This window comes from Astatotilapia calliptera, chromosome 5, assembly GCF_900246225.1.
Source record: "Astatotilapia calliptera chromosome 5, fAstCal1.2, whole genome shotgun sequence".
Lineage (NCBI taxonomy): Eukaryota > Metazoa > Chordata > Actinopteri > Cichliformes > Cichlidae > Astatotilapia > Astatotilapia calliptera.
The window spans coordinates 24,777,900-24,805,875 of record NC_039306.1 but is presented as its reverse complement, the minus strand read 5'-3'; the positions used below and the strand labels follow the sequence as shown (position 1 = coordinate 24,805,875).

General features: G+C 40.8%; 2 protein-coding genes across 11 annotated transcripts in view; both read left to right on the top strand.

The window, feature by feature from the left end:
- camta1b (calmodulin binding transcription activator 1b) overlaps nucleotides 1-4,723 on the top strand; it is a 59,942-nt gene extending 55,219 nt beyond the window's left edge. For 3 of the 4 annotated variants that reach the window (XM_026168409.1, XM_026168412.1, XM_026168411.1), the window contains one exon: nucleotides 305-4,723. In XM_026168409.1, coding sequence (XP_026024194.1) covers nucleotides 305-380 — 76 coding nt within the window. In that variant the 3' untranslated portion in view covers nucleotides 381-4,723. The remainder of the gene's footprint in view (nucleotides 1-304) is intronic. The other variant, XM_026168410.1, reaches the window with a different exon arrangement.
- A 3,026-nt stretch (nucleotides 4,724-7,749) lies between these two features.
- Nucleotides 7,750-26,358, top strand: hipk1b (homeodomain interacting protein kinase 1b). 7 transcript variants are annotated; one of them, XM_026168403.1, is made up of 19 exons: nucleotides 7,750-7,853; nucleotides 8,828-8,915; nucleotides 15,370-16,103; nucleotides 16,264-16,455; nucleotides 16,538-16,719; nucleotides 16,846-16,969; nucleotides 17,331-17,450; nucleotides 17,607-17,693; nucleotides 17,806-17,990; nucleotides 18,071-18,221; nucleotides 18,296-18,482; nucleotides 18,694-18,812; nucleotides 20,043-20,177; nucleotides 21,251-21,411; nucleotides 21,797-21,862; nucleotides 22,236-22,403; nucleotides 22,631-22,845; nucleotides 22,939-23,051; nucleotides 24,407-25,236. In XM_026168403.1, the coding sequence occupies exons 3-19, from the start codon at nucleotides 15,372-15,374 to the stop codon at nucleotides 24,881-24,883; spliced, it is 3,414 nt and encodes a 1,137-aa protein (XP_026024188.1). In that variant the 5' UTR covers nucleotides 7,750-7,853; nucleotides 8,828-8,915; nucleotides 15,370-15,371; the 3' UTR covers nucleotides 24,884-25,236. The 7 variants fall into 7 exon arrangements, with proteins under 7 accessions (XP_026024188.1, XP_026024191.1, XP_026024189.1 ...); XM_026168406.1 differs by lacking the exons at nucleotides 7,750-7,853; nucleotides 8,828-8,915 and adding an exon at nucleotides 10,448-10,786 and having other exon boundaries at nucleotides 24,407-24,736; nucleotides 25,169-26,358; XM_026168404.1 differs by lacking the exons at nucleotides 7,750-7,853; nucleotides 8,828-8,915 and adding an exon at nucleotides 10,448-10,786 and having other exon boundaries at nucleotides 21,254-21,411.
- Nucleotides 26,359-27,976: the final 1,618 nt, after the last annotated feature.

The window sequence follows — 27,976 nt, the reverse complement described above, 5'->3', positions numbered from 1 at the left end:
GTGCATGACTGACATAGTTAGAGGAGCGATCCCTGCGTATGGTTTTCCTAGGGGCATGTTCTGACTGTAATTGCAAGGGGACTTTAAGTGTATTGCTTGGCCTGCAAGTCTTATTTTTTGTGCCTTGATGGGTGGGGAGAGTAGCAGAAGGGAGAATGTGTGCGTCTGTTGGAAGGAGTTGCTGGGAATTTGCTGAATTACGTGCGGCCTTTGGATATGAAAATGAAAAAACAAGACATGCAGTTGCACGCACACTTACACAAATCTCCGACTCTGAGACTAATATGTGTTTGCTCTTCTTCAGGGCCAGAGTGCAGAGAAAGGCCAGGGGTCCTGAGAGCCCACCACCAGGCCCCGCACAGAGCCCCCTCAGCCTGTGAGCAATCTATGTCCCCCTCCATCTTCTCCTTTTTCTGTCTCTTCTCTTCTGCCCTCTCTAAACTCCCTTCCCTTTCCTGACCCTTTTCCCTTGCTTTCTTCTTTCCTCGTCTCCCCTCTTTTCTCTCACTCCCTCTCCCCTCTTCTCTCAAGATGAAAAAAAAAACTTTTCCCAGACAGACTGAGGACAGGATAGGTGTCCATCATGGCAGCTCAGACAGACAGACTGCTGGGCAGAGCCCAGGGACCTGGCTCTGCCCACAGCACTGATCCTCCTCCCCAGTTTCACTGGGAGGCCATCACATTAACCTCATGGCATTCTTTGCACTCTTCATGGGTATGTTTCTTTGCAAGAGCAAGTCGACGAGTCAAACCAGAGAAAACGAGGAAGCGCCCGACAACGGGATACCGCTGTTCACGGCGGTGGCCGGATGCACCGAAAGGCTCCCGTAATGAACAGCTCGCTCGAGAGAAAGGCTACTTTGACATGCAGAAAACACACAAAGCTTGCTGCGTTTTGTGTCCGAACAAAAATCCATGAAAGAATAAGAAAAACATAAACCAAAAAACTCACTTCTGTGTTGCATTTGCATGCAAGGTTTTTCGCTTATTCCTCCTCTCCATCAATCCCGAAGAGCTACAGTCGCAAATCATTCTGCCGATTTAGTATACCACAGTATCACCAACCACTCTGACTCGCAGGCGTGCAAACCTATTACTCAGTCACCCAATCAAAAAGGGGAGGAACTGCACTTGAATGTAAGAGGGGCATTGTTAGATAAAGGGATGGGGTCTGAATAACGATGTCTTAATTTGTTACATGGACTTTGTATGGAGTCGTTCTCAGAGGCGGCATTTTGCCCGCCCGATGTGGTGTGTCCGTGTTTGTTCAATTCAATGCATGTGTTTGAGCTACGAGCTCCTGCATGCTTGCCAAAACTGCTTTAGTGTTGTTTCTTTTGTATTTCTGTGTAATTGTGTCTCACTTACGTCCTCATCAACTTATCCTTGCCCTGTGTAATGTGAACTGTGTAAGGACAACTTACTTATTTTGGGTGCTTTTGTTTTGTTTGTTTTTTTAAAGGGAAAAAAAAAACTTTATTTATTTAAGGGTCTGATTATTTATTTAATTGGCTCAAGAGTGGTTGTAGCTCGAGGCTGGTTTTTTCCCCCCCATGTGATGAAATGCGACATGTTCCAATGGTTAAATGTCTCTGTTAGTTTGTTCTTTGCGTGAACCTCTAAATCCTACCTGTGGTTTTGAGGAGAGAGTCACATACCATTGCCTTGACTTCTTCTTGAGTCTGAGAGGTCTCTATGCTTGCTCTGTACAGGACATGGGTCCTATACCTGCCCCTATACAGGGCACTGGTCCCCATATTAGCCCATACGGGCAATCAAATCCATATTTTGGACTATTGCATATTCCTGTATATAAACTGACGAGGTAAGGGGATATGAGGACCCTGAAACTTTTTCATAAGAGGACTGTATTTAAGATTATAAATTATTTTACTCCCATAATGAGAACTTAAGACAGAGACCTGGGTACACAGGATGGCTGTATTGCTTGTAAATAATGTAGATAATACAAACGGATTAACGTGCATGAGATTTAAGACAAAGAAACAGCAAAAAGAACATGTTAGTGGCTATGGACTGTGAGAGGATTTTAACTGCTTCACTTTAAGAGTATCCAGTTATAAGTGTTACTGAAAAGAACATTTTGTTAAAAAGCATGCAACTTGAAAACTCTAATGTTAGAATTATAAGTGGGAAAAACAAAGTTAGCTGAAACAACGATCTTTCAGACAAAACATTTACACTTTGTGCTTTTCGTTTCTTGGCTAGCAAAAATTAAACTCCTTTTGCCAGTAGTGCCAATTATTATGAATGCTATTTTGCCTAACAGTATGTTACGTTGGCGAAACCAACGCCCAAAAGATATCGGTAAGATCTACCGAGGCAACACGCAGACAATAAACCGCAGAAGAGATGTAGTGCCAGCGCAGCCGTAGACCTCCTACAAGTTCTGAAGTTTGCCCAAGGCAGGCTTACGTATAGGTGACGATGCACGTGGGGAAATGATGCCAATGGCGATGATGATCGTTTAAATGTGAGTGCAACGACTGACGATGCAAAAGAAAAGAAAAAAAAGGGAAGAGGGCGCTACATTCTTCACAATGTGGTTGTGCTTCAGCAGCATACTAGCTTTTATTAAGATCATTTATCACACCTACAGCGGATCCAACCTGGCCTCCAGTCTAAGCTTTCCATCCTCAAACAGAATGTCCTTCCCCGTTTTGGTTTTGACATATCATTTTCTCCTCATTGTCACTGCCATAATTATACTACATGTACTTTAGACTTATGGAAAGCTCTGTTTAGAAAGTGCCTGCTCAATAACAGAAAAGTGCAAAATAATATCAGGAAGTATCTTATTGTGTGTCCTCTGAAAGGTTTCCAGTTAACCTGTTTGTTTTTTCCTAAATTGTGTGTTTTCAAATGAATCTGACAGTGTTAAACTTGACCTTAGTCTAAGCTGGAAGCTGTAATTGGGAATGTGGTGTGAATGAATGCTCATGGCCTGATTGACGCTGTGTGTCGCTTGCTCGGGCGATTAATTACCCTATTGCCGTTAAGTCCTACTTTTTGTGTGCGTTTTTCAGTAATTAGAAGGGAGAAAACCGCTGAATTCAGCCTCCGTGTACTAAAGTATGAAAGGCACAGTCACGAGTATGTTCGCCCTCCAAGAGGAAGCTGTGTTTTCTTTCACTTTGTCTGCTTTTCCCCTACAAAAAAAATATTTTACAACATTTAAACAAAATCATAACTGGGCTTTTTTTTCCTCATAGAGGACAAAAATATCTTTCACACACACTTCCTTTCTTTGTCTTTCTCCCTGTCTCACAAGGATGTGCATAGACACATAAATGCAAATGTACACACAGGTGCAAAAATAAAACGGCCACACGCTTTCTCTCTGTGCTTATGTCTTCGGGAACAATGAAATCTCTCCCTTAGATTTTACTCAGGGTTGAAGAACAGGGAGATGGTATGTGGAGTGCAATGACTGCTGGCACAGAGTTGTAACACTGCAGGTGACAGGTTGTGTACATTTGGGTGTGTATGTGTACATATTTGAATGTGTCGGGGATACGTCGTCCACTTGTATCCACACTCTTTATAATAGTCTAGAAGCAGCAAATGTGATCTGTTTGCCTTATCTGAGAAGAGAGTGAAAAACACGCTTAAATATGAATTCCATTCAAAGCAAGTAATAGGGTAGGAAAAAAATACTTATGCATTTGCTGTAGTCTTAAACGCACAAGATTCTTAATATAAGAAATTCATAAGTGATACAAAAAATAGGTAATGGCCCCTGAACACCTGAAAAACAAAACAAAGTGAAAAGAGATAGCAGATTGTGAGATTAACAGCTGGAAGATATCGATTGTGTTCCATATGTTTTCTGAGGTTTCATCATACTGAGAGGCAGCCATGGTTTGGACAGTGCTGTTAGGAGCGTTCATACGGTATCACATGAATAACTTCTTAAACTGCCCTTCCTCTCACATCAGCACAACTAAAGGACACTGCTTTTATATAACAGACACACATGAACATACGCACATACACAACAACTTCTAAATGCTCAAGCTTACAGACTACACGCACACGCGAAACTGAACACACAGATTGCAGAAAATCCATCAATATGCTCACGTTTTTGGAGAGGATGGTGACTGTAAAAAGATTATGTAGAGTAGAAGAAGTAAAAAAATAAAAAATAAAATAAAGAAATAAATACATAAATAAAAATAAGAAATGTTGCCATAGTAAACAGCTGGTTAACATGTGCAGAGATGGCCTCTGTTCTCTTAAGTCCGCCTAGAAATGAATGGTATATAACCTTTCAGGCCTTGTTTTGAGAGGGCGTGGCCAAACACCACATTGCATGCTAGAATGGTAGTCCCTCATAGATAATCTATGGCTAGACCTCTCCTTGCCTTCCTCTTCTTTCACTCCCCCCTGGCCCTCCCCGCTTTTCTCCCGCTCTCATCTCCTGCTGTATTCCCACCTTGCCTGCTGTTGTGTTCTCCATGCCTATCTCAGTCTCTCATTCCTTTTTATTTTGTAGCCTAGTTTTTAACTTCTTTTGTTTTACGAACATGCATGCACAAGCATCACTAAATTGTTGATGTTTTAAAAAGAATATTTTGTTGCTGAGGCCATGCAAAGTGTTTTGAATATTGCCCTTATATGTGGAAAATGTCTTCTGAATGCTTTACATAATTTCTGCTGTAAAATGATATCAGAATAAAAAAGAAAATTTGCACTTTAACACATTTCCTGGCTCGTATTTATCCCTCACTGGGTCCCTAATGAGAAACTTGCAGATGCTCTACTGAAGGGATGTCAAACTCATTTTACACTGTGGGCGACATATAGCAGGCCAGACCAGTGAAACTCTCCTCTCTCTCCTATCAGTGTAAACAGGTTTACCTACACACTTGATCGCTGGGATAAGTATTAGAAAAAGAATTGATTTTAACATTCCAGCTCTTTGCCCAGATTGTCTTGTGATTAAAAAACAGAGTTTTTAGTTTATTTACAGAATATGTTCTTTCTTTTTTTTAAATACCGTGGACCTATTATAAAAAAAACAATCAAAAATAGAAGTTTATATAGTAGAAAAAGCAGGAAGGTTTCTGTCATTTAATTATCTGTTACTTTGGTGTAACATGAATGGCCATGGCTGAAATCCTCGTCAGTAGGAAAAGCTGTAAAACTTATGAAAATACAGTTAAAAGTTCATGTTTATTCTATTGCTGTCAAACGATTAAAATTTTTAATTGGATTAATCACAGGGTTGCTGTGGATTAATTTTGATTAATCACGATTAAATATCATTCATTTTTAATCTATATTAATCACATTTCATTTTGCATGAGCAAACAGACTCAAGAAAAAAGGGAATATATACACACCTAAAATGTTTATTGAGCACCTTGAACATTCATGTTAACAAAAAACTGTAAACATGTATCCACATTAATGTGGTCCTAAGACAAACTAACTTGTTGACATTGCCCGAGAGGAGAGCTGACCGCTTCTTATTTACAATGTTGCTTGCAACTGTGAACGGTCTCTCGCACAGAACAGCGGTTGCAGGAGTGGGCAGATATTTGCAAGCCAGCAGTGCCAGCTTGTCATGAGCTCCTGAAGGAGCTGACCACCACTCCGAGGGACAGTCCTAATGATCGGCTCTGCTCTATACAGGCAGAAACTCCTCATCTGATTCTGAATCTGAGCCCATCTGTAACAGACTCACTCATTACAAGTCTGTCGAGGTGAGGACTCATCATGCAGCAGTCTTTCAAGTAATGCTTTGCATTAAAATGTGATATTTTAAGCTGGAAGTGCTTCGGTGAAAAGAAGATTCCTTCTTGCACAATTGCATAATACTTTGTGTCGGTCAACTGTTCCGTCTTGTTTTTGTTTTTTTATACTCAAATTTCCCATCGAGAGGACCAATCATCTTCCATATTTAGTTGACTAATTCTGCTGCCTGTCACTACCAGATCAACTGCCTGTTTGCTCATGTGCGAAGGTAACTCTCCTTGGACAAACTGCCCGAAATGCGTTGACAGAGACGCGTCAGGGATTTTGAGTCATTCTGCACTTCAGATGGGTTAACTGCGTTAAAAATTTTAATCTGCTTATTCATGATGATGGATTTATCAGTCCTGAAGACTTTCTGTGACTCTGTAGTGGCATCAGTGATCTTTCATGATGTGGTCTGCTGCTAAGCGTTCCTTAGCAATACAAATAATTATGAAAATAAAATGAACAAATATTTCCAAATTAATCTTAACACATAATGCTCTGGTCATAATTATATCAAGGTGTTTCACATCAATGAATGTTACACTAGCCTAAATGTATTGCTAAGTAGCAGCCAATCAGAGTGCCCCAAAGGACCCGGCTGGTGGTCAAAAGGAGTGGACACATATCCATACCTCTACAGGTATGTCATCTGGACCAACTACCTGTCCACTCTTCATCCTCTCTACTCTTCATGCTCTTCATAGCTGTCCTAACTCCCTTTTTACTAATTCACTAATTTCCTATATCCTCTTTCTATAATTTTCTTGACTCATCAGCTCATCAAAGTACTCTTTCCAACACTATATACTAACTGAACAAATATACTAACTGAATACTTACATCTCTATATTTAATCACCCTAATCTGCTGCACATCCTTTCAGGTTCAGTCTCGCTGCCTAGTCGGTTGATACAAGTCCTTTCTTTCCTTCCTTAGTGCACATCACATTCACTATAAGGATTTTCCTTTGCCATCTCATTGCCCAGTCTCCCAGTAGTACTGTCGACTTTCTTCTTTTCCATGCTCTTCCTTTAAACCCTTTACTGTACTTCCACCACCAAGTTCCCTTCCCTTCTCTCCTCTGTCCAGAGAAATCAACAAACACCTTCTTGGCAGTTTCCCTCACCACTTCAGCTGTACTTTCCCAGCACACCACAGCCTTGTTGTCTTTTCCTACACGACTGCACGTCCTTATAAGATGACAGGAGAACATAGTTACTTCAGCAAAACTATTAACAGTACATTAGGATAATACTAATGTAATAATTTTAATTAAGAATCTGACATATAAAATCCTACTTAAGTAAAATTTTGCGTATTATCACGAGTATTATATTTATCTTTATTATTTTATACTTTTTAAATATAAAGTATAAATACTTGTGAAAACTTTATGAGTACTTTACAACAAGGGACTTGCTATGCTGTCAAGTTGCTTGACCGTTACACAACTTAAAGTTAGTCGCAACTTGATTAGATATGATTGGATATTTATGAATCAATGCAAGGTGGTGACAGGTTCGTTTGCCTGCTGTGTTTGACATGACATAAGGGTACAGTCTGTTTTTTAACAGCGTTTCTGGATCAGTGTCATCATGAGTTTAAAAAAAAGGAAAGAAAAGAAAAAAGAAAGATTGATGCTTCTCTTCTGTGAAAAAAGTGAACCATGGCATTTCAGGACAAGACTTGGGGAAATTGTTTAATTTTATTTCATGCTTGTAAGCACACTTGAATTTGTGTCATCCATCACTAAAACAAAACAGACTGGCTTCTCTCTGCTGAAAAAAGTGAGATTTGTGCCATCTCAGAGGCTCCTGGAAACTTGGGAAATTTTTATGTTACAAAAACATGACATTTTAAAATATAGAAACCAGATTGATTATTGCTACTCAACAGTAACTGGGGGCGGAGCTTAGCAAATGTGTCAGAGGCCTTTAGAGTGCTTTATGTTCAAATGAATGTTGTCATAGCATTAACTGAAGAAAACATTTTGCAGAGTGCTGGCAGATTTTACACACACTTGCAGTGGATTACAGTTGGAAAAAAGGAGAAGACAGAAAAGGAAGAAGAGATTATTTTCTAAGGTAAGAACCACTGGGCAAGTGACAGTTGCTAAAGTGGAAATTTAAAGGTGACATGCAGTGTCCACATTAATGTTTAACTTTTCTAAACACAGTATGGACCTGTACATGTGTTGCTCTTCTAAGGTACCTTCTTGCTGCATAGTGTGAAATGCTTTTAAGAGTACAACTGTGCATGCAATTTTTGCATTATGGTTACAAAAGAGAAGTTGAATCGTGTATATACCACTTCAGTAAGTTTTTGCATTGCAATGGTGTATTATCTTATTGGATTATTGATCATTTTTACTGAAGTAAATAAATTCTCCTTTGACTGCTCAAGGACATGAAAGACTGTTTCAGATGGGCATCCCTCTTTATTTGTTTTGTCAGACTAGGCTTAGGAGAATGAGGCATTTGTACATGGGTACTCACATTTTGTAATTCCTTTAGTGTGATATAACAAAGCAAGTACTTTCTTACAGCCCATTCTTACACCAACCATGTTTGAAAATCTTCCAGGCTAACTACTAAAATCTAACAAAGAGGAATGAAAATGTTTGAATTTAGGATCTGGTATCTTTTGCTGTTTAGCTAGGGAAACTATGCGTGTGTGTGTGTGTGTGTGTGTGTGTGTGTGTGTGTGTGTGTGTGTGTGTGTGTGTGTGTGTGTGTGTGTGTGTGTGTGTGTGTGTGTTAATTTTATTTCATGCTTAAAAGCACACTTAAATCTATGGTCGTCCATCAGTAAAAAAAACAGACTGGCTGCTTAATGCTTCTTTTTCCTGGAAAAAAAAAAGAGATTTGTGGCTTTCCAGACGCGCCTGGAAAATTTGTTATGTTACAAAAAGATGACATTTTAAAATATACAAGCCAGGTTGATTATTGCTACTCAACAGTAACCAGGGTGGAGCATAGCAAATGTATCAGAGGCCTTTAGAATGCTTTTCGTTCAAATGAATGTTGTCATAACATTAATAGAAGAAAACATTTTGCAGGGTGCTGACAGATTTTACACACACTTGCAGTGGATTACAGCGGGAAAAAAAGAGAAGACAGAAAAGGAAGAAGAGATTAATTTCTAAGGTAAGCATCACTGGGCAAGTGACAGTTGCTAAAGTGGACATTTTAAGGGTATATGTCCATGTTAAGTTTAACTTTTCTAAACACAGTGTGGACCTCTACATGTGTTGCTCTTCTAAGTTACTTGTTTGCTGAACAGTGTGAAAGTGTGAAATGCTATTAACATGTAAAAAACAACAACAACAATCATTTATTATTGAAGTTGCATCCAGTAAATCTAATATCACTCATCAATCCTCTCACTTACTGCTTTATTCTGATAGTTAGTTGGACACAGTATTTCATTTCCCCCCATTTGGACTTTATTTTGTTGTCTGAACTTTTTCCAAGCGTTTCAATAAACAGCTCACCTGTTTTCTTTGTCACATCTACAGACTGTGACATTTGAGTACATTTCAGAGCCTGTTAAGAAGTTTAATTAGGACTTGGACTTCTTCCGGGTTCTGATTTTGAGTGTCCAGCCTCAGCGACACATATCAATACATAAAACACTGGTTAGACCTCATAGTCAAAGCCAATACAGACATTGGAAGAACTGATGCAGTGCAGGCACCAAAAACAAAATCACCTGGACAACATTTTGGAGAATGATGTACTTGAACCTTACCCAATACACAGTGTTGGGGAGTAACTGAATATATGTACCAGAATTATGTCATTAAAATACAAAATATGAGTATCTCTATTGCGTTACAGTGACCACATAAACATAGGTGATAATTAGAATATAGTTACTTTGCTGAAATAAATGAATTACACAGTGGTCTTTTCCTGTTTCATATGTTAGGCTATCTCCTCTTTAATTTTGGTAATTCCACACACTGCCGCAAACTCAAACAAAACATGCTTGCTGTTGTGTTCTCCATGCCTATCTCATTATCTCATTCCTTTTTATTTTGTAACATGAATGGTCATGGCCAAAGTCATCATCAGTAGGAAAAGCTGTAAAACTTCTGAAAGTAAAGTTATAAGTTAATGTTTATTCCTACCTTCACATTTTCCAAACCTGTCCTGTGGTCTGGGTTGGAGGGTTTGCCAGGGGAATTTTGGCCCAAAGCCCTATGTTTGACACCCCTGCTGTACTCTAGCTGGTTTAGGCCCTGTCATGTGCCCATAACACTCTTTGCCCTGTTACTACCACTGCTATTATTGTTGTTGTTATCGTTATTATCGTCATCATCATTTTTACTAACACCAAAACGGATCAAACTTTAATTTTCGTTTAACAAAGTTTAGCACAACAGCTGGAAAATTACTGGTATATTCTGGTTACGTCACGGCAATGTCTTTTTTTTTTTTTTACCGTAACATGTCTTTTTTCCCCCTCTTGTTTCACTTGCTGTGTAACATGATTCCAAATATGGCTGATTATATTTTTGACAATAGAGAGATCATAACAGCGTTGGGTACTTTGTTGTCTGTACATGTTTTTTATTTATTCATATTGTTTAACAAATATATATATCTCATTAATGATAAAATATGAAGAATTCCTGCTAATTACGGTAATGCGCGGAAATGACGTCGGATTCGTAGCTGTATAAGGACGTGGTTAGTTCCGGTGAAAAGTGGTTTTCGCTGCTTTAAGGCAGTCGATTTTAGAGAAGGATAAATCATGTTATAACTAACTGCTGTATAAATTTTAAGATTAGATGAATTCATTTATTGATACCATGAGAACTTTTCCCCTCTGGGGGTTCTGCGCTGTAAGGCCTTCTCTCGCTGTCGGGCTCACCATTGACTGAAGACACAATGCAGGCCTAGCTAGCATTTAAGGTTAACTAGCGGAAGCTAATCGGATTGGCAGCAGACTGCAGTGGGATTTAAACCTCGGACGAAGCCTGTGTTTCCAAGCTGTCCTAACATCAAATCCGGTATGTTCCAAGTCACTCTACATTCACCATCTGTTCTGGGCACCTTGAGAATGATTTGACCCCGCTTGCTTGGATGAGATGTTTTTTAAGCACCATATTGTAAAAAAAGTGGCTGCGTTAGCATGTTAGCATTAGCGAGTTAAGTATCGTTGCCTTGTTGATTTGATCTTAAGTCTCTTACTTTAGCAGGAAAAACAACTACCAGAAATATGAAGGATTTTAGTTTTTTTTTAGTAGCGATATGGAGATGTGTCATCAGTGGCTTGAACACAGCAGTTGTCTATAAACTTCAGTCGTGAATGGTAAACTGTAGCTAAAGAATTTGGTTGAGCCGATCCGTCGAAGATCTCCACCCTCCACCCTTAGCAGGGCAGTTCGAGGGGTTTTTGTTGTAACAAAGGGTCGACTGAAAAACGAGTGAGGGGTCAGTCAGATTTTTTAGGAGGTAAATGCAGCATTGAAAACTAGCTTCAGAACACGGGGACGAGTCGTGCAGGTTATTAATCGAGATTGCAGTAGAAGTGGGTCTGTGTAAGAGCCTGACAATAGGTTTGTGTTAAATACGGGTTTTCGTTTGCAAGACCAGTAGCTTAATTTAACCGACAAACACTTCTGATATCAAAGAGCAGATCACTACTGCCGGGCGGTGTGTTTGTCATGTTCTCCGTGTTGTCTCTGCCTGTTAACGCCGTTATGAAACTTTTCCGTAAGCACGTCCGTCCTTTAATGTTGTCACTATGCTTGCTTGCTGTTTCGTTTCTTTTGTCGGTTTACCTAAACCAGCTTACTGACTTGCACAGAAACACACACACAGCTCGCAGTTATTTACAGTGAAATTCACTCTCAAGTTCCAGGTAGCGTTGCCTACAGTTAGATGAGCAACACGCATGACTATATAAACTTAAATTAACACAAGCGTGTTCACTTTTTCCCTCTCCACTAAGAAGTAGATCGTGGACATTGTTTAAAAGCAGATCTGAAGCTATTTTATCGGATAATTTAGGCTTAAATCTTTAAAATAATATTTATTTTATAGAAGAAACATTATTTTTTTATGGAAAGTTTTTAATTGAACAGAATAACTTAAATCAGAATACCTTATTAATCCCTGAGGAAATTATGTGGTTACCGTTGCTCCAAGAAAATAAGAACAGTAACAGACTGAAATAAATTATATAAGATACAACTTACAAATAAAAGATACAAGAAATTAAAAAGTAATTTATTTTATTATGTGGAATGGCTCTAAATGTATACAAATAGGTCAGTTATAAAAATTGGGCTACTCAGAATATACATTTGGCCATTGCTACTGCTTTTACAGGTCCATTCATAAATTTAAAAAATGGAAATAACAGATTTTTTTTAAAAAAATCTTTGGCTTATTCCCTTAAAAGTAAATGAAAATCAGAATTTGCTAAATTTTTAACTAAAGGTTTCACCACTAGGGCGCAGTGTTTTACCAGAAAGTTTTAATGTAGTTGTCCCCATATTAATAACAGTATTTGCCATAAGTGGTGCAGTAGATTTGTTATAGGGCTTTTTCTCTCTCTCTCCTTTTTTAAAATCACTGGTTTGTTGTTGTTTTTTCACTTAAGATTTTTATTTTTATTTCTGGTGAGTAACAGCAGATCCCCCAATTTTAATTACTTTATCAGACAAGTTCCCACCCCCTGCTTCAACATGACTTTTACCAGGTGCATTTTACCACTCTGTTAGTGGGGTTTTTTGTGCATCATATTTTAGTTATTGGGAAGTCTTCCATCAGCTCATTGTGGTGACAGTTCTACTGGCAGAAGCGAGGCCTGTAATCTTGGAGGAGCTACTGAGGAAACAATGGGTGTTTCAGAGCGGTCGTTGTTCTAGCGATCACTTGTCATAACTGATTAAGATAGTGATTGGAGCTTGATGTGCTTCGTGGAGCATTGCAGCAACGAAGTGACACACTCATACTTCCTGGACCACTGTCGGATGGTATCAGACTTCAGGATGTTTCGAGTCGATGGTGACATTAACCTGAGCTGCAGGAAGAAATATAGAGAGATGGAAAAGTTGTATGATTACGGACCCTTTACTCCAGGATAGTATTTCTGTGGCCTGAATATTGAACTGGCAGCTGCAAAATCCATCTATATTACTTGCTGAAGGAATTCATCATTGCTGTTGCTGTCTGAATCCAGTTTCGGTCAACATACTTTCCGGATTCTTCAATCAGCTGGAACAGGTCACGTAAATGGCTGTGGTTATTGAATGGATCCTAACTACCCTCTTCACCTCTTACTGGACATGCAGCTGAGCACTTCTGGCTCCCTTCCCAGAATGACAGATACAAAAAAACCACCTCATACAGTAATAGCTGCTTTCATTTTAGTGTTTGTTTGTTTTTTTGTTTGTTAGCTTGCTTTGTTTTTGTTGTTTTCTTTGCAAAACATCAAATATAAGTTGTTTTTCATATGTTCTGGATGCTGTAACACAAATTTTCCCAACTGTTCAGAATTTTTTTTACTTTTATATCCGATATAATTTTCTTTTTTAAACTTTATTTTATTATTTTTAAACTGTCACGTGATCATGCCAGTGACATAATTGAAGGACTGCTGTGTAGATATTCCAGTCACAAAAACATCAAAAGTTTAGTCTGACCACATTGAGAATAGTACAAAGTACAGCACATGTATATTTTATTTTAGTAACTTCTGTAAGTGTATTAGATATAATGCTAAATTTTATTGTGCATCTGTAAAATCTTTTGCATAGCGTTCTCAGGTTGTTTGCACGTGCATCCTCGGAGTCTTGTAGCTGGGGCCTTTGTCTGGCATTTGTTTTCCCACTGTTCAGTCATGTGGTTTTTTGGGCTACTGCCAACTGTATTTGCACAGAAGTAGCAAGAGCTGCTGCCTACACTTGCATGGGTATTTTCTTTATGCCACACATTTGGCATTATAGCAAATTAATAACAAACATTATTAAGATTGCATTACACTTAACATATCCATGAATCCACTAGCATTCCAGTAAATGTCATCATCAGGCAGGAAGCGTGAGGGTCTGCGCAGTTGTCGCAACCCTGTGTCCAAAGTATATGGTACAACCGGTCTGTAAGCTACTCTTATTTGTGCTGTCCGTCACCCAACCAAGAAGAAGAACAAAGTTGTGGCGTACAGAAGGTTAAAGTGGGAGAGTTAAAAACCAAAAGTTTTCATTGCTGCCACCACCTGTACCACTCAGATGTTTACTATTTTTGTTTTTTCTTTCTAAATTCCCTTTCTTTACAAGGGGAATGACTCTTTCTGGGTGCTTAAGGAACTGATTACTGTATTGTTAGCTCCAATACGCATCCTTTCACATTTGCCTCTTGAGCTACATTTCCTCTTCTTTCCACACTGGGCTCTTGCAGTCTGGACTCCATATTGACTCACTACACCACCATGTGATTCAAACTGGCATTACAGAAGACTTATTGTTCAGTTCACTTGGAATCTCAAAAACCCATTAGACACCCCCCGCCCTTTGTTTTTGTTTGATGATTTACCACTTTCCAAAAGAATATGATTTTAATCATGGGTGCCCCTCATGCCTCAATAGGTATGCATGGATTTGGAAATGCAGCTACCCCTTGCGCAAGATCCTGCCTAGTTGTAAAGCTAAATAAGTGTTTCATGCAGTTTTCATTCATCAGGCATACTTCCTGAAATTGCTTAATATGCAGGCATATAGATATGGGTTGAATTTGATCAAACTGTGAGGTGTCGACTTATATTTAATATGCAGCCTGATGCACTGCACTATCTCACTGCACCTAATAAACTTGCAACAAAACAGAACTGTGCAAAATTCTTGAGGCATCTCTCATTTCTTTGTGGGTTTTGGTGTTTTGTTTTTCTTTGTTTGTTTTTTGTTAAGCAATAGTTCTACAGGCTTGCTGAATGTCAGAGTTCTCCCTTGAAAATTGGCTTTTTCCAGTCATAAAAGGATGATGGGACATTGTCATAATGCTGCGAGACAGCATAGACACAAGTTTGTGAATGTGATGACTCGAGAACATGGCGGTGTAGGATTTTAAATTAATGCCATAGGTGAGTTTACTGAAAATCTCAGACGAGTTTGAATCTTGGTGACATTGACTTCAAGGTTAAGGTCAGAGGTAAATCTTTTCCTGACTTGTGAATGTGGTAACTCAAGAAGTTGTATTGACGGACCAAAACAAAGGGTAGTGAACATCCAGAGAACAACTTTGAATGTCCTTCAAGATGCCTGGAGAACTATCCCTGAAGGCTACTTAAAATGGCAAGAAGCTTGGCTAAGAGTTCAGGCTGTGCTGAGGAATAAATGTGGTCCTTCCAAATACTGACTTCTTTTTGTTTTATATGCTTTATTTCTATTTATGTTTGTACATGCTTCATTAAATTACTGCATCTATTTCCATTTTGGTACCAAAATATAAAGAAATGAGGTTTGGCTGGAGAAATTTACACAGTACAATAATGTATCACAGTTATTCTAAGACACACAACTGTATTTGTTTGGGTTGTTTTGTTTTGTTTGGTAGGCCATGTGGCTAACACTCTTCAATTTCTTTACAGCTATGAGTTCCCAGCAGCTGCAGGTGTTCTCCCCTCCGTCAATCTCCTCCAGTGCCTTTTGCCGCGTCAAGAAGCTCAAGGTGGAAAGCAACGTTTGGGACGTGTCCACCACTGAGGCTTACGGATCCATAGCGGGCCAGTCCGCATACACATTCACCCCAGCCATGGCTGTGCCACCATTTGCGCCATCTCTGGTCTTCCCCCCTACAGCGCCCGGCTCCAGGGGTCAAGTGGTGGTGCGAGCAGCTGATAGCACCGGCAGTCTTCCTCGTGGATCCAGTCGACGCGTCACTGAGCAGGCTACATCCTCTTCTTATGCTCACGAGACGTCCTCTGAAACTAGGGGGCACAGGCATGGGCAGAAGAGAAAGATGGAGGCAGCCAGCGACTGTAGCGGAAGCGGATGTGGAAGCGTCCAGATATTAGAAGAGCTCTCAGCTCCTGCGGCAACTTACTCCACGCGTACAGGCGGCGGTGGAGGCGGGGGCACAGGCCAGTCCATACCTCACTCTGCTCCAACCACCAAGAGCAGCAGCTCCAATGGTGAAGGGGATTATCAGCTTGTGCAGCATGAGATCCTCTGCTCCGTGTCCAGCGGCTATGAAGTGCTGGAGTTCCTGGGGAGGGGCACATTTGGACAAGTGGCTAAGTGCTGGAAGAGGGGAACCAATGAGATTGTAGCAATCAAAATTCTGAAAAACCACCCTTCATATGCTCGGCAGGGCCAAATTGAGGTAAGTAAACAGGATTTTGTTCGATGTACCAGTTTCTTCTAAAAGTTTACGTTACATACACAAATTGGTGTTCACTACACTTGCATTCCCTTCATAGGGGTGTACTAGCGTTTGTCTTTCTCATCATATTTGGTTGTTTTTTTTTTTCCTTTCCTAATAGGTGGGCATTCTGAACCGGCTAAGTGCAGAGAACGCAGATGAGTACAACTTTGTGCGTTCGTACGAATGCTTCCAACACAAGGGTCACACCTGCTTGGTTTTTGAGATGCTTGAACAGAACTTGTACGACTTTCTCAAGCAGAGCAAGTTCAGCCCACTTCCCCTACGGCACATCCGCCCCATTTTGCAGCAGGTTGGCAAACTGTGAATGCAGAAAAAAAGTTGATTCCTCTTTTTTTTCACCCAGACTAACTCTCATGTGTTCATGTCTTTAGGTGGCTACAGCACTAATGAAACTGAAGAGCCTGGGTTTAATTCATGCAGACTTGAAGCCTGAAAACATCATGTTGGTGGACCCCATTAGACAGCCCTACAGGGTGAAGGTCATCGACTTCGGCTCTGCAAGTCATGTATCCAAAGCAGTGTGCTCAACCTACTTACAGTCCCGTTACTACAGGCAAGTGGAGCGTTTAAGTGCCTTTTAGTTTGCAGTGTTATGCGTAAGAGTTGTGTTAATGTGATTCAGTTGTGTAGCCCAGTTCTGTCCCCACATTAATGTATAAATCTCATCTTTCTTGTTTAGAGCTCCAGAGATCATTTTGGGGCTGCCCTTCTGTGAGGCCATTGACATGTGGTCTCTAGGGTGTGTGATTGCGGAGCTGTTTCTGGGTTGGCCTTTGTACCCTGGAGCCTCTGAGTATGACCAGGTCAGTCATGTTCATGGTCCCAAGGACTTACAAGTTAGCAAAAACAGTGCTCAAAGAAAGACTAGGAAAGTCTTCCTTTCGAATAAAGGTCACATTTTTCTTCAAGTAAGCATGACTACATGAATGTGCCACCACCCTGCTTTGTAAGAGAATGGTATTTAGTTTTTCTCACATCAGATTGAGTGTTTTTGGCAAATTATAATTGACCTATTAACCAAGAGAGGGTTCTAAAATGCCATGCCGCTCTAAATCCAGGTATACGTATTTAATAAGTCAGTTATAGTACTCTTAACTACACAGTACTTGAAACATCGCAGTTCTGCAGTGATTGCTTTATCTCTATATTTTCTTCTGTGTCCAGATCCGTTACATTTCCCAGACTCAAGGCCTACCTGCTGAGTATCTTCTGAGTGCCGGCACAAAGACTAGCCGCTTCTTCAATCGAGGCCCTGACTCTAGCTACCCGCTCTGGAGGCTTAAGGTTAATATTACGAGTATCTTCTTGAATAAGCTGTAAAGAGACTTGATGCTCGTTTTGATTTGGTTCCTTTATTTTGGTTGTCCCCATTCAACCGATTTAATGTTTGTAAATGGTAGTGTTATGAAACATAAATGGATATTGTGCTTCTTTTTTTAGACCCCGTCAGAACATGAAATGGAGATGGGCATCAAATCTAAGGAGGCTAGAAAGTACATCTTTAACTGTCTGGATGACATGATGCAGGTATATCCAAATAAGTGCATAACCCAGGAAATGGCTTTAAATATGGCATGTAGTGATTGCCTGACCAGGTTTTTCCTTTTTTGTCCTTCCCTTCTTGTCATTAACCTACCAGGTCAACCTTTCCTCTCACTTGGAGGGAACTGACATGTTGGCTGAGAAAGCTGACAGGAGAGAGTTTATAGACCTCCTGAAGCGAATGCTTCGTCTGGATGCTGACAAAAGGATCACACCTACAAAAACTCTGGGTCACCCCTTTGTCACGATGAGCCACCTCATGGACTATCCCCATAGCTCCCAGTAAGTGTGTGTAGCAGGATGAAGAGTTATTGGTCTATTTAAATGCATTTGCTGATGCAATGGTATTAATTCCTCTTCAGTGTGAAGTCGTGCTTCCAGAATATGGAGATCTGCAAGCGCCGGAGCTCCTATGAAAGCAGCAAATCCCTCTACTCGACCAATGCAGTCCCCAGTGCTGCAGCGGGCAACCTCACCGTGACCTTCAGTAGCCAACTAAACCAGCATAACCAGGTATGATGCTAAATTTTTACTCTTCTGTCAACCTGTAGTCTTTGCTGGTATTAATGGGCTTTGTTGTTTAACAGGTGCCTTCTGCAGCGGGTGCGGTGCCTTTGCTGAACTACCAGCCAGCTTTGTACCAGCAGGCGACCATCAACATTCCCGGGCTGACTCAGCAGAGTGTCCCGATCCCAACGCGTCCTGCTGGGCTGTGTAGCCAGACGGAACCCTTCCAGCAGACACTCATCGTCTGTCCACCCTCCACTATCCAAGGTAAGTCATAAAGTTGATTACAAACATTCACTTTGATTTCAGTATTAAAGGTATGAATCCTCTGTGCTGGTTTGTGTCAGGCTTTCTGTACCAACAAAGTCTTGTTTTTGTTTTTTTTACCATCTACTACAATATTTGTAGATGTTGTAGTAGATGGTAGATCCTTTTAATCCTTTAATAATTGAGATGTTTGTCATCGTTTGTTTTCTAGGGCTGCAGTCATCCAGTAAGAGTTCCAGTTTCCCGGTGAGGGTGGAGAACTCTGTACCGATAGTACCTCAGAACCAGTCTACTCAGTCCTTGCAGATACAGCCAAGTATGCTGACACAGGTAAGAGTTTGGAAGGTCCAGCGTTTGAAGGAATTCTTGAGTTTTGTGTTGTTGTTTTTTTTAATTTATGAATTTTCTATCAAGAGACACAGCATCTTGTTTTTGTTTTTTTTTAACCTTTTCTGTTCCCTAGTTATTTTTGGGTGAGTTTGATTGTGGATTTACAGTGGGTGATGTTATGACTGTTTAAAAAAAAAAAAAAAAAAGCGTTGTGTGTGACTGTTTGCAACCTTTACCTGAGAACTTTTCCGCTTTTAGACGTGCCACACACTTGGCAAGAGAGTGGGAGTGCACACACGGGCAGGCAGAAAGAAGTGCCGCGGCTTTGACTGATTTGCTCACTTTTCACCGTTTTATTTGTAATTCTATGCTTCTGTGCCGTGAATGGATTCAGTCTTTATTGTGACCATTCGAGTGACAGCTGTGCATTCTGAATGGGTCCAACACTGAACATAGATGGAGGTTATATTCACATTTCCTGGAAGAAGAGATGAGGTTAAGTTGTAACTGGGGTCTGGTGTATTTGGGTTTTCTTTATTATCTGATGTAACTTAAACGTACATAAATACACCTTTTTTTTCTTTCTTTTTTTCTGAATAATCTGTCATTCAATAATTTCAGCTCAGGGGTTACTGTAAAAAATCTGGAAACATCCCGCTGTTACTTGCACCAGTTTGTGGAGCACTGATGCCTTGTTTTGCTCCTTTGTGGATATACTGAGTGCATCTAAAAATTCTCCCTGCTTTTGTTGGTCTTACTGCCAGGAGGAAGGCAGATCGGGTTCTTCTAAGGAATTTAGGGCATAAGATGTTAGCTACTTAAATGCAATTGTTGAAATAAGTCGAGGGCCTGGGCTTTACTGTATTCTGTTTGTTTTTCTTTTTCTGTTGACTGTGTGTCTCCACTTGAATTTGCTTTAAGAGCTGACTGGATCACCACTTTTGGCCAGGCCTCTTATTCCCAGTCTTTTTATGTGGGAGAAAGGCCACATGTGTAGTGAGACTCATCTGGCTCCAAAAGCTGGTTAATTGCAGTTTGCTAAATTGAGGAATAATTGCTGCACTCTGCAGAGACCAGGTCTCCAGATGGCCAGCGGTGCCAGTGTGCATCTCTTGTGCAGCTGGGTGTATCTGCTCTGCCTGTTTTTATTTTAAAAAAGAGAAAAATCTGTATCAGTCTTGAAGGGCGCTACTTTTCGTCATGACTTAACACTGCCCCTCCCTCCTCCAGGGTTCCTGCACACCCCTGATGGTGGCCACCCTGCACCCACCCCCAGCAGGCCTAGCCCCGCAGTATTCTCTGCCCCTTGGGCTGGGCACTGGGGTGGGTCGGCCTACCCTCCTGGAACACACAGCCACAGTGCTGGTAAAGCAACGATGACATACCCGAAGAAAGACATGCACACTCCCTCTACCACTAACAATGCCATCTCTCTCCTGCCCTGCTCTCCTTTTTTTTTCTTTTCTTTTTTTTGTTTTCTTTGCAAGTGTTCCGCTCCCTCTCTGCCACGCGTTGTAAGGGGCCCATCTTTGTTTTACACATCGTATTTCAGCATCGTTCCTCTTCACATGTGGATTTGTCACCTTTCATAATTATGGTCGTTTGATGCAAATTTTTATAGGAAAATCAAACGTTTTTGTGTGTGTTCTGGCATCACATTTTATATTACTACTTTATTTTATAAACCCCCTCCACAGTGCAAAATTGACCAAATTTACACTGCGTTTTTACTCATGCTCGCCCCACACCATTCACAGTTTCATTCCCCAGTCTTTCCCCATAGGTCTGCTGAGGGCATGGAGCGCATGTGTTGCTGAGTTGGTCTGCGCTTTGCTTGCAGCTTCTCTTGTCATGTCCTTCCTTGGTTTCAGCAGAGGGGGCTGCAGCAACAAAGTCTTCTAAACTGTCCTGACAGCCTGTCTGACTCTGACACATACTTTTTTCTTTTTTGTGTTTGTTTGGTTTTTGTTTCAGCCCCAGAACATGTGGCATGCCTTTTCCCAAGACATATCATCAGCAGACTGTTTAGCAGCAGGGAACTCAACTAATCTCTTAGTGTTTCTTCTTTAACAGGCACCATGGTTCTGCCTACTTGTCTTTATACCTGATCTGACATTTTACAGTGCTTCATTGTTTGTGCTTTGCATGATTATCATCTTGTGGATTTGTTGCAGGGCAATGTTATAATTAAGGAATGGCTTGGGAAAGGTTGCTCGCTTATCTAGCTTTGCGCTCTTGCCTGTAGAAGAGATTGGCCATTGGCTTGCCTCTTTGTATTCAGTCTTTGGAATTTATATGTCCGCATGGCTCAGTTTGTCTGGCCCATTCCAACAATCAGATAATTTGTTTTCATCCATACACAATTTGTCTTCCATATTACATGTACTCAAGTGTTGGTTGTTGTGTTTTTTTTTTCTTTTCTGTTTGTTTTTTCTCAGCAGGCCTGGCCCACTGGTACCCAACAGATCCTCATACCATCATCATGGCAGCAGGTCCCAGGCGTAGCCATCCACGGCTCTGCCCATCAGTCAAATGTCACCGAATCACCTGTGGAAACGATTCACTCAGATGCTGCCACGCAGCAGGGACACAGCTGGCGGTGGGTCAACCAACAACTGTTAAAGATGCATGTAGACTGATGGGCTTCTCAAATTTAAAGCTGAATCATTTTCAATGTTATTTCTTTCAGGTTAAATTAGAATAAAAATAATGAAATCGATTAAATATTAAATAACTTTCTATCGCTTTTCATAACTAGTATCTGAAATGCTATGTTATTGTTATTTCATACGCAAACACTTTGGCCTCCAATTAACTCATTTCAGATAAGTTAATAAGATGCTACAAATCTTTTGGGGGTTTTGTTTAGTTGAGTAGCAACACTAGAACTGGTTAATTTCATACTACATGAGAAATACTGCATTGAAAGGTGAAGTAAAATGGCAAATATGAAGGCTAAACTAGTCTGACCTTTGACCTTATAGGAGCATTACCAAGACTCAGCAGGAGAGGAAGAAGGTGAAAGCCAGACGTGGAGAGAACAGAAACAGGTTGGTACAGCTCTGCTCTTCTTCCAGTTTAATTTTAAGAGTCCTCATTGGGGTTTAAGCTACCATACCGAGGGAGAGATGGCTAAAGGGCCTGTGACGGTTGCCACACTGGTTCTTTCGCTTGCAAACAGTGACAGGACACTTTTTATACCTGCACTGAGGGCACAGCATCCACTGCTGTATTCTGCTAAACGATACGTGTTGCCACTCAGACAAAAAGCCTTCTTATGGGAGTAAAAACTAGTTGAAACTAGAAGCAAAGAAAATGGCGTTATTTTTAAATTTTTATTTAAAGTCTTCTTCGTGGTACCGCAGCTGATGGGTTGAACACACAGTCAATGGTTGGTGATGGTGGTGTTTTTCTTTCCCGTAGGGGTGTATCTACTGCATCAGTGGTCAGTAGTGGCGTGACTCCACCCAGCTCCAGCGCAGCCTTGTCACAGCCGATCGTGATCTCGGACACGCCGAGCCCAGCGGTCAGCATCATTACGATTCACAGTGACACAGACACGGAGGATGAGCATAAGTTCCACCCTGCTAGGTGAGAACAGGATGCTCTTCTGCACTGAACAGTGGTGTGGTGTTTCTTTCTCAGATCACTTTCATTCCTAAGTTGAAATTTCAGAATGTCAAGGTAAATGAGAGAAATGCAAAGCAAGGCTTCTTTGAGCTCATAGACAGCACTGGGACACAATTCATGTAGAATGAAAGCTGTTGACGTACTCGTTTGCCTGATATGACCCGGGAAATTACTTACTTCCTCCACAGTCTTGAACTGAGCCAGCGCACCAACGTTATCAGCTGTGTGACCGTACACGACTCGGACTCCTCTACCGCCAGCCCCCTGACTCCCCTTCCACGCACTCTTAACCCAGCAAGCACTATGTCATCTCGCCAGGCCAAGTCTCTGGCAGTAGTGGCACCTTCAGTCAAAACACAGGCATCTGAGAGAGGAGCAGAGTCCCGAGGACGCTTGGAGACTGGTGAGTCACCCGTGTGCTGCTGTAGTTTTAGCAGTGTATTTAACTGAAGTGTGAAAGCATAATTAAGTATGTCTTACTGCTTTGAATTCTCAGTGAATTACATCAAGCCCAAGAGATCCTCTAACAGACAGCCGTGCAGTTCAGGGGAAAGTGTGGAGCGCCATGGACTGGTGCCAAGCCAGTCGCACCCTTTAAACCTCAGCCAGGTGAGGCTTGTTTTATCTTGTTGGTTTTACATTAAGTAATTAATGTGTGTTAATGGGACATTGTTTTGTGAGAATCCTTGTCCATAACCACGCAACTAATCAACTACAGGAGGCTGGGCCCTTATTTTGATTGTAGCAATATGAGGAGAGTAAAGGTTATAGGTAAGCTACATCAGAGTGCACCATGTCATCATGTGATTGAGTGAAAAGGTCAGGATCTGTCATAAGTTATGACATTAGCACCTTTTCCCAAGGATTCTTAATATCCTGTTATTAAAGGCCTACGTGTATTTACTGCCCTCTGCTGGGGGAAACGTGTATTGAAACTTTTTCGGTGAGGTTTGCATTTGTACCATATGCAGCGATTGGACAGCTGAACATCTAAAAGTATCTAATTTTAGCATTAGTTTTGCTTTATATGCACATTATGTCAAGCACCAGGAGTTTCCCCTCGTTTTTTTCCTCTTAAGGCTCCGGCTGTTATTTTTACAACACAATTAGTGCTGCAGCTGGTTTTTTTTTGTTTGTTTGTTTTTTTAGTAATTGAATTATTCCATCAATTGAGTAATCAGAATTACTTTTGTAAATAAAAATATTAAATTAATAATAAATTTTAGAAATTGTAACAATTTAAAAATAAAAATAATACAGTGTATAGATAGATTATATATATATTTTTTGTTTTGTTCATTGTATTTACATGCCAAGTTAATCTTGTTTTCAGGCTTCTTGGAAGGCTTTCTTACATTAGAAGAGAGCAAAAGGGTTGTGACAGTATTCTATCTCCTGAGGTAGATTTAATGTGTTTTTATGTGTGTTTTGTGCATGCATTAGATTTTATATTAACGTAAATCTTAAAAATAATATTAGTAAAGTCAAATGTGCACTAGGGCACCCTATGCCCCCCTTTAGACCCACCCACTCAGACTATGTTAACAGGTCATCTGCACACACATGCGTTTATTTTAACTTCTGTAGCTGTTAAGATTTTTCACTGTGCAAAACAAAGTGCGGTAGATGGGAGCAAATCCAGAGTTTGCTTTTCTTCATGTTGGAGCAAGTTCAGTAGGTGGTTTGACAGTTGTGGCAGTTACGGTAACGCTTTTTTTATAATTGAGTTACTCGATGAATAATTGCAGCCCTTTTAAAAAGCCCAAAGCTGTCTGCGGTGTAGGTAACATTCAAGCGCGCACCTTCATCTGTTATCTGGCAGTTATATAACACAAAAAAAGGGAGGGGAAAAACAAGTGGGGGTTTGTTTGTTTGTTCCTCCCCATTTGGCACAAAAAACTGACGATACCAAAGATGTAGATGCAGACTATAATCTTCTTGCATGTATGTATTTATTTTCAAAGGTTCACACAGTAGTTTCTTCATCTCAGGAGCGTTCGGGGCTCTCCCACAGCGACTCATCGTTACGTCGCCAGCAGACGTTCCACCAGGCCGTCTCAGCCTCTCACTACAGCTTCCCCGAGGTGGCAGCCCTGGCGTCCGGCTCGGCCGCTGCTGCCGCCCCCCCCAGCCTATATACCTACCCGGCCTCTACTGCCCTCTCCTCAGCCTCTCAGGCCACGGAGCAGCTGCTGGGCCGTGGTCACAGCACCCACGGACACTCCCCCTCCGCTTATGCAGCAACGTACACCTCATCCTCCTCCAGGAGAGACTCGGCCAGTCGCAAGGACTCGGTGAGCAGCCTGCTGCACGGCCTCCCTGCAGCCTACCAGCATCAGTTCGCCACTGGTTCTCCTTATGTTAGTGTGACGCCCCGAACCGAGGTTTACAGTGCCTACCAGCTAAGCCCTAGGCGCCTCGCGCAGTATCCATATTTGTAGGAAATCTCGCACAAAGAATTGGGGGGGGTCACTTCCCCATATGATATCACAAAGGGACATTTTAAACTGTAGAGTAACTGTTGGTCACTTATTGTTTGCTGCTTTGAACTACAAGACAGCGTTTCACCTCTAGCACATTTATATGCTCTTACGGACTCTTAGTGTTATTGAAATGATCTTCTGTATTATTTATCTTTTTTTCCCTTTTAAATTGTTTATGGTCCACATTTTATCCCCATTGCATCCTGATGTATTAATATGGTGTTGTTGAAACATATTTTACAGCTGTTTTATCTCGAGGTTATCTGTGAAGAGAGATTTTCCTCCTATCACAAGCTGCAACGAAACTTGAGGAGCTTCAAGACGCTGACTTGCCAGACTGATGAAGCTGACAGTTTTTAGTTTTATTTTAGTTTTTTTTTCTCTTGTTCCTTCCTGTGAACCTTATTATAAAGTTTTCACACTAATCCACTGAGGCCCTGTGTTTTTAGTGATATAATAATGACTGTACCTTATGTTTGTTTACTCATATATGTCTTCTGTTTATTAAATTAAGTTTTAATGTCTGTGCGAGGTAGGAAGAGCGAGGTCCACGAAGATGTGGATTAAAAGAAGAGATACGGTGAAAACTGATGGATATGTGTTAATTTAAGTGCACATGTGATAGTCTGTTAATGTAGTGACAGTGTTTTTTAGCCAGGATTGATTGTCCTTATGCAATAGAATCTCTTTTAAAAACAACAACAAAAAAAAACCTACAATAACTGAGTGCTGAATGTATTTATGAAATTCAGAGTGGATGCCCAGTCTGAGAAATGATGTGAAAAACTGTTTTTAAATTGTAAGAGCGGGGAAATCAAATGTCCTTGAAATAAATATTTTTAAAAAAAAAAAACTCACATGGGCTGGGGAGAGGGGGGAAGATGAAACACACAAATTTCACCCCAAATTCCCACGCCTCTCCATAACAAAGGAGATTTTCCTTTTTTCTCCCTGTGACGCTCTGAAAATGCTTGCTAGGAAGTTGTAACAAACTTGCACACTGTGCTACACAAGGACTGACTGATTAAATGTATGCAAACTGTCTCAGTTTAACGTTCTCATGAATTATCCCGTGTCTCAAAGAGAGATCTTTATACTGCTATGTCTCGCCCAGAGGTGCAGCTGTCCTTTACATGTACAGCTTACTTCGTCTCAGAAAGGTTTTCTATACTAAAGTTTGGAGAACAGCAGTCACTGTGTTTTTGAATTTTTAAAGGAGGTGAATCTTTGGTTTCTTTGGATTATCAGCTTTTTTTTTTTTTTCCCCCCCCAAAGTAATTCCTTTCCCCTTGTTTGCATCAGTTTTGTGTTGTAACGTCTGTGTTTAATCCTAACATAGTATAGTAAAGAGGCTGTTAGATCTAATTCAGGGACAAAGGTTTCAGCTAAGTAATCCAATTTCATTGTTTTCCAATAAAATAACCTCAAATTCACAGCGACTCGTTTCCTCATTCATTCCTTTTTTCTTTTTTTTTCTCTCTAAGAAAACTCTTTATTGTCATTGCGCAGTCATACATAGTACAATGAAATTGGAAAACTGTCCTACGTCAGCACTACATATAATATGACACACACTATATTAACTTAGTAATAAAAAAAGAACATATATAATATTTGTATTGCACATTAGTCATTATTGCACCTTGTTATAAATATAAATATTATTATTGTTAATGTTTTTACTGTTGTTACCTCCCCCCCCAAAAAAAAGTCCAAGGAGGTATCCAGTCAGGTCAGCTATTTGCATTGATCAGGCCTATTGCTCTGTTGTAAAAGCTGTCCTTGAGTCTATTTGTTCGGGACCTCAGCAGCCTGAACCTCCTGCCAGACGGCAGCAGCTTAAACACCCGGTGTCCTGGGTGTGTACCGTCCCGTAGGATGCTGCGTACCCTCTTGAGACAGCGAGTGCTGTACAGGTCCTTCAAGGAGGGAAGTCGATGTCCAATGATTTTTTTGGGCCATATTGATGACCCTCTGGAGTGCCTTTCTGTGTGCTGTGGTGCAGCTGGAGAACCACACACCGATGCAATATGTCAGCACACTTTCAATGGAGCAGCGGTAGAAGACGGTCAGCAGCTCCTTCTTCAGGTCCATTCTTCTGAGGATTCTTAGAAAGTGGAGATGCTGCTGGGCCTTCATTAAAACCGCAGAGGTGTTAGAGCGCCATTGGAGGTCTGTGTCTATGTGCACACCCAGGAACTTGAAACTGGAGACCCTTTTAAAGCACTCCCCGTTGATGCTGACAGGCTGCAGCTCAGACTTCCTCCTTCTGAAGTCAACTACCAGTTCTTTTGTCTTGGTGGTATTGAGGTCCAGGTTGTTATCTACACACCAATCTGTCAGCCTCTGAACTTCAGCTCTGTACGCCGTCTCATCTCCCCCAGAGATGAGCCCCACCACGGTGGTATCATCTGCAAACTTGATGACTCCGTTGTCTGGGTGGGTACTAACACAGTCATGTGTGTACAGTAGGGGACTCAGTACACAGCCTTGTGGAGAGCCAGTGTTGAGGCTGAGGGGTGAGGAAAGATGAGGCCCCACTCTAACTCTCTGTGCACGGTTTGAGAGGAAGTCTCTGATCCAGCGGCAGGTGGTAGAAGGAAGTCCGATTTCCAGCAGTTTAACTATTAGTCTGTCCGGGAGTATCGTTTTGAAAGCAGAGCTAAAGTCAACAAAGAGCAGCCTAGCGTAACGGCCATATTCATGAATTTAACTACCTACATGTATCTAAATTCCTCCTAAACTGAAACTACCGAGGAGAAATTCATAGTAACTTGAAAAAATGGTAAAATGATCAGTAAATTCTTTCCCCATGTGTAAGTCTTATCAGGTCTGGATTGTTATTAGCAGTGTTGGTCAAGTTACTTGAAAAAGTAATCAGTAACTAATTACTTCCCCAAAGGGTAATCCCATTACTTTACAGATTACTTAATTTCAAAAGTAATTAATTACTTAGTTACTTTTTAAAAACACGATTTACAACCTGAATAGGTGATAAAGCGATAGATCTTTCAGCCCAATTCTACTTTTTCTGAATAATCCATCATACAA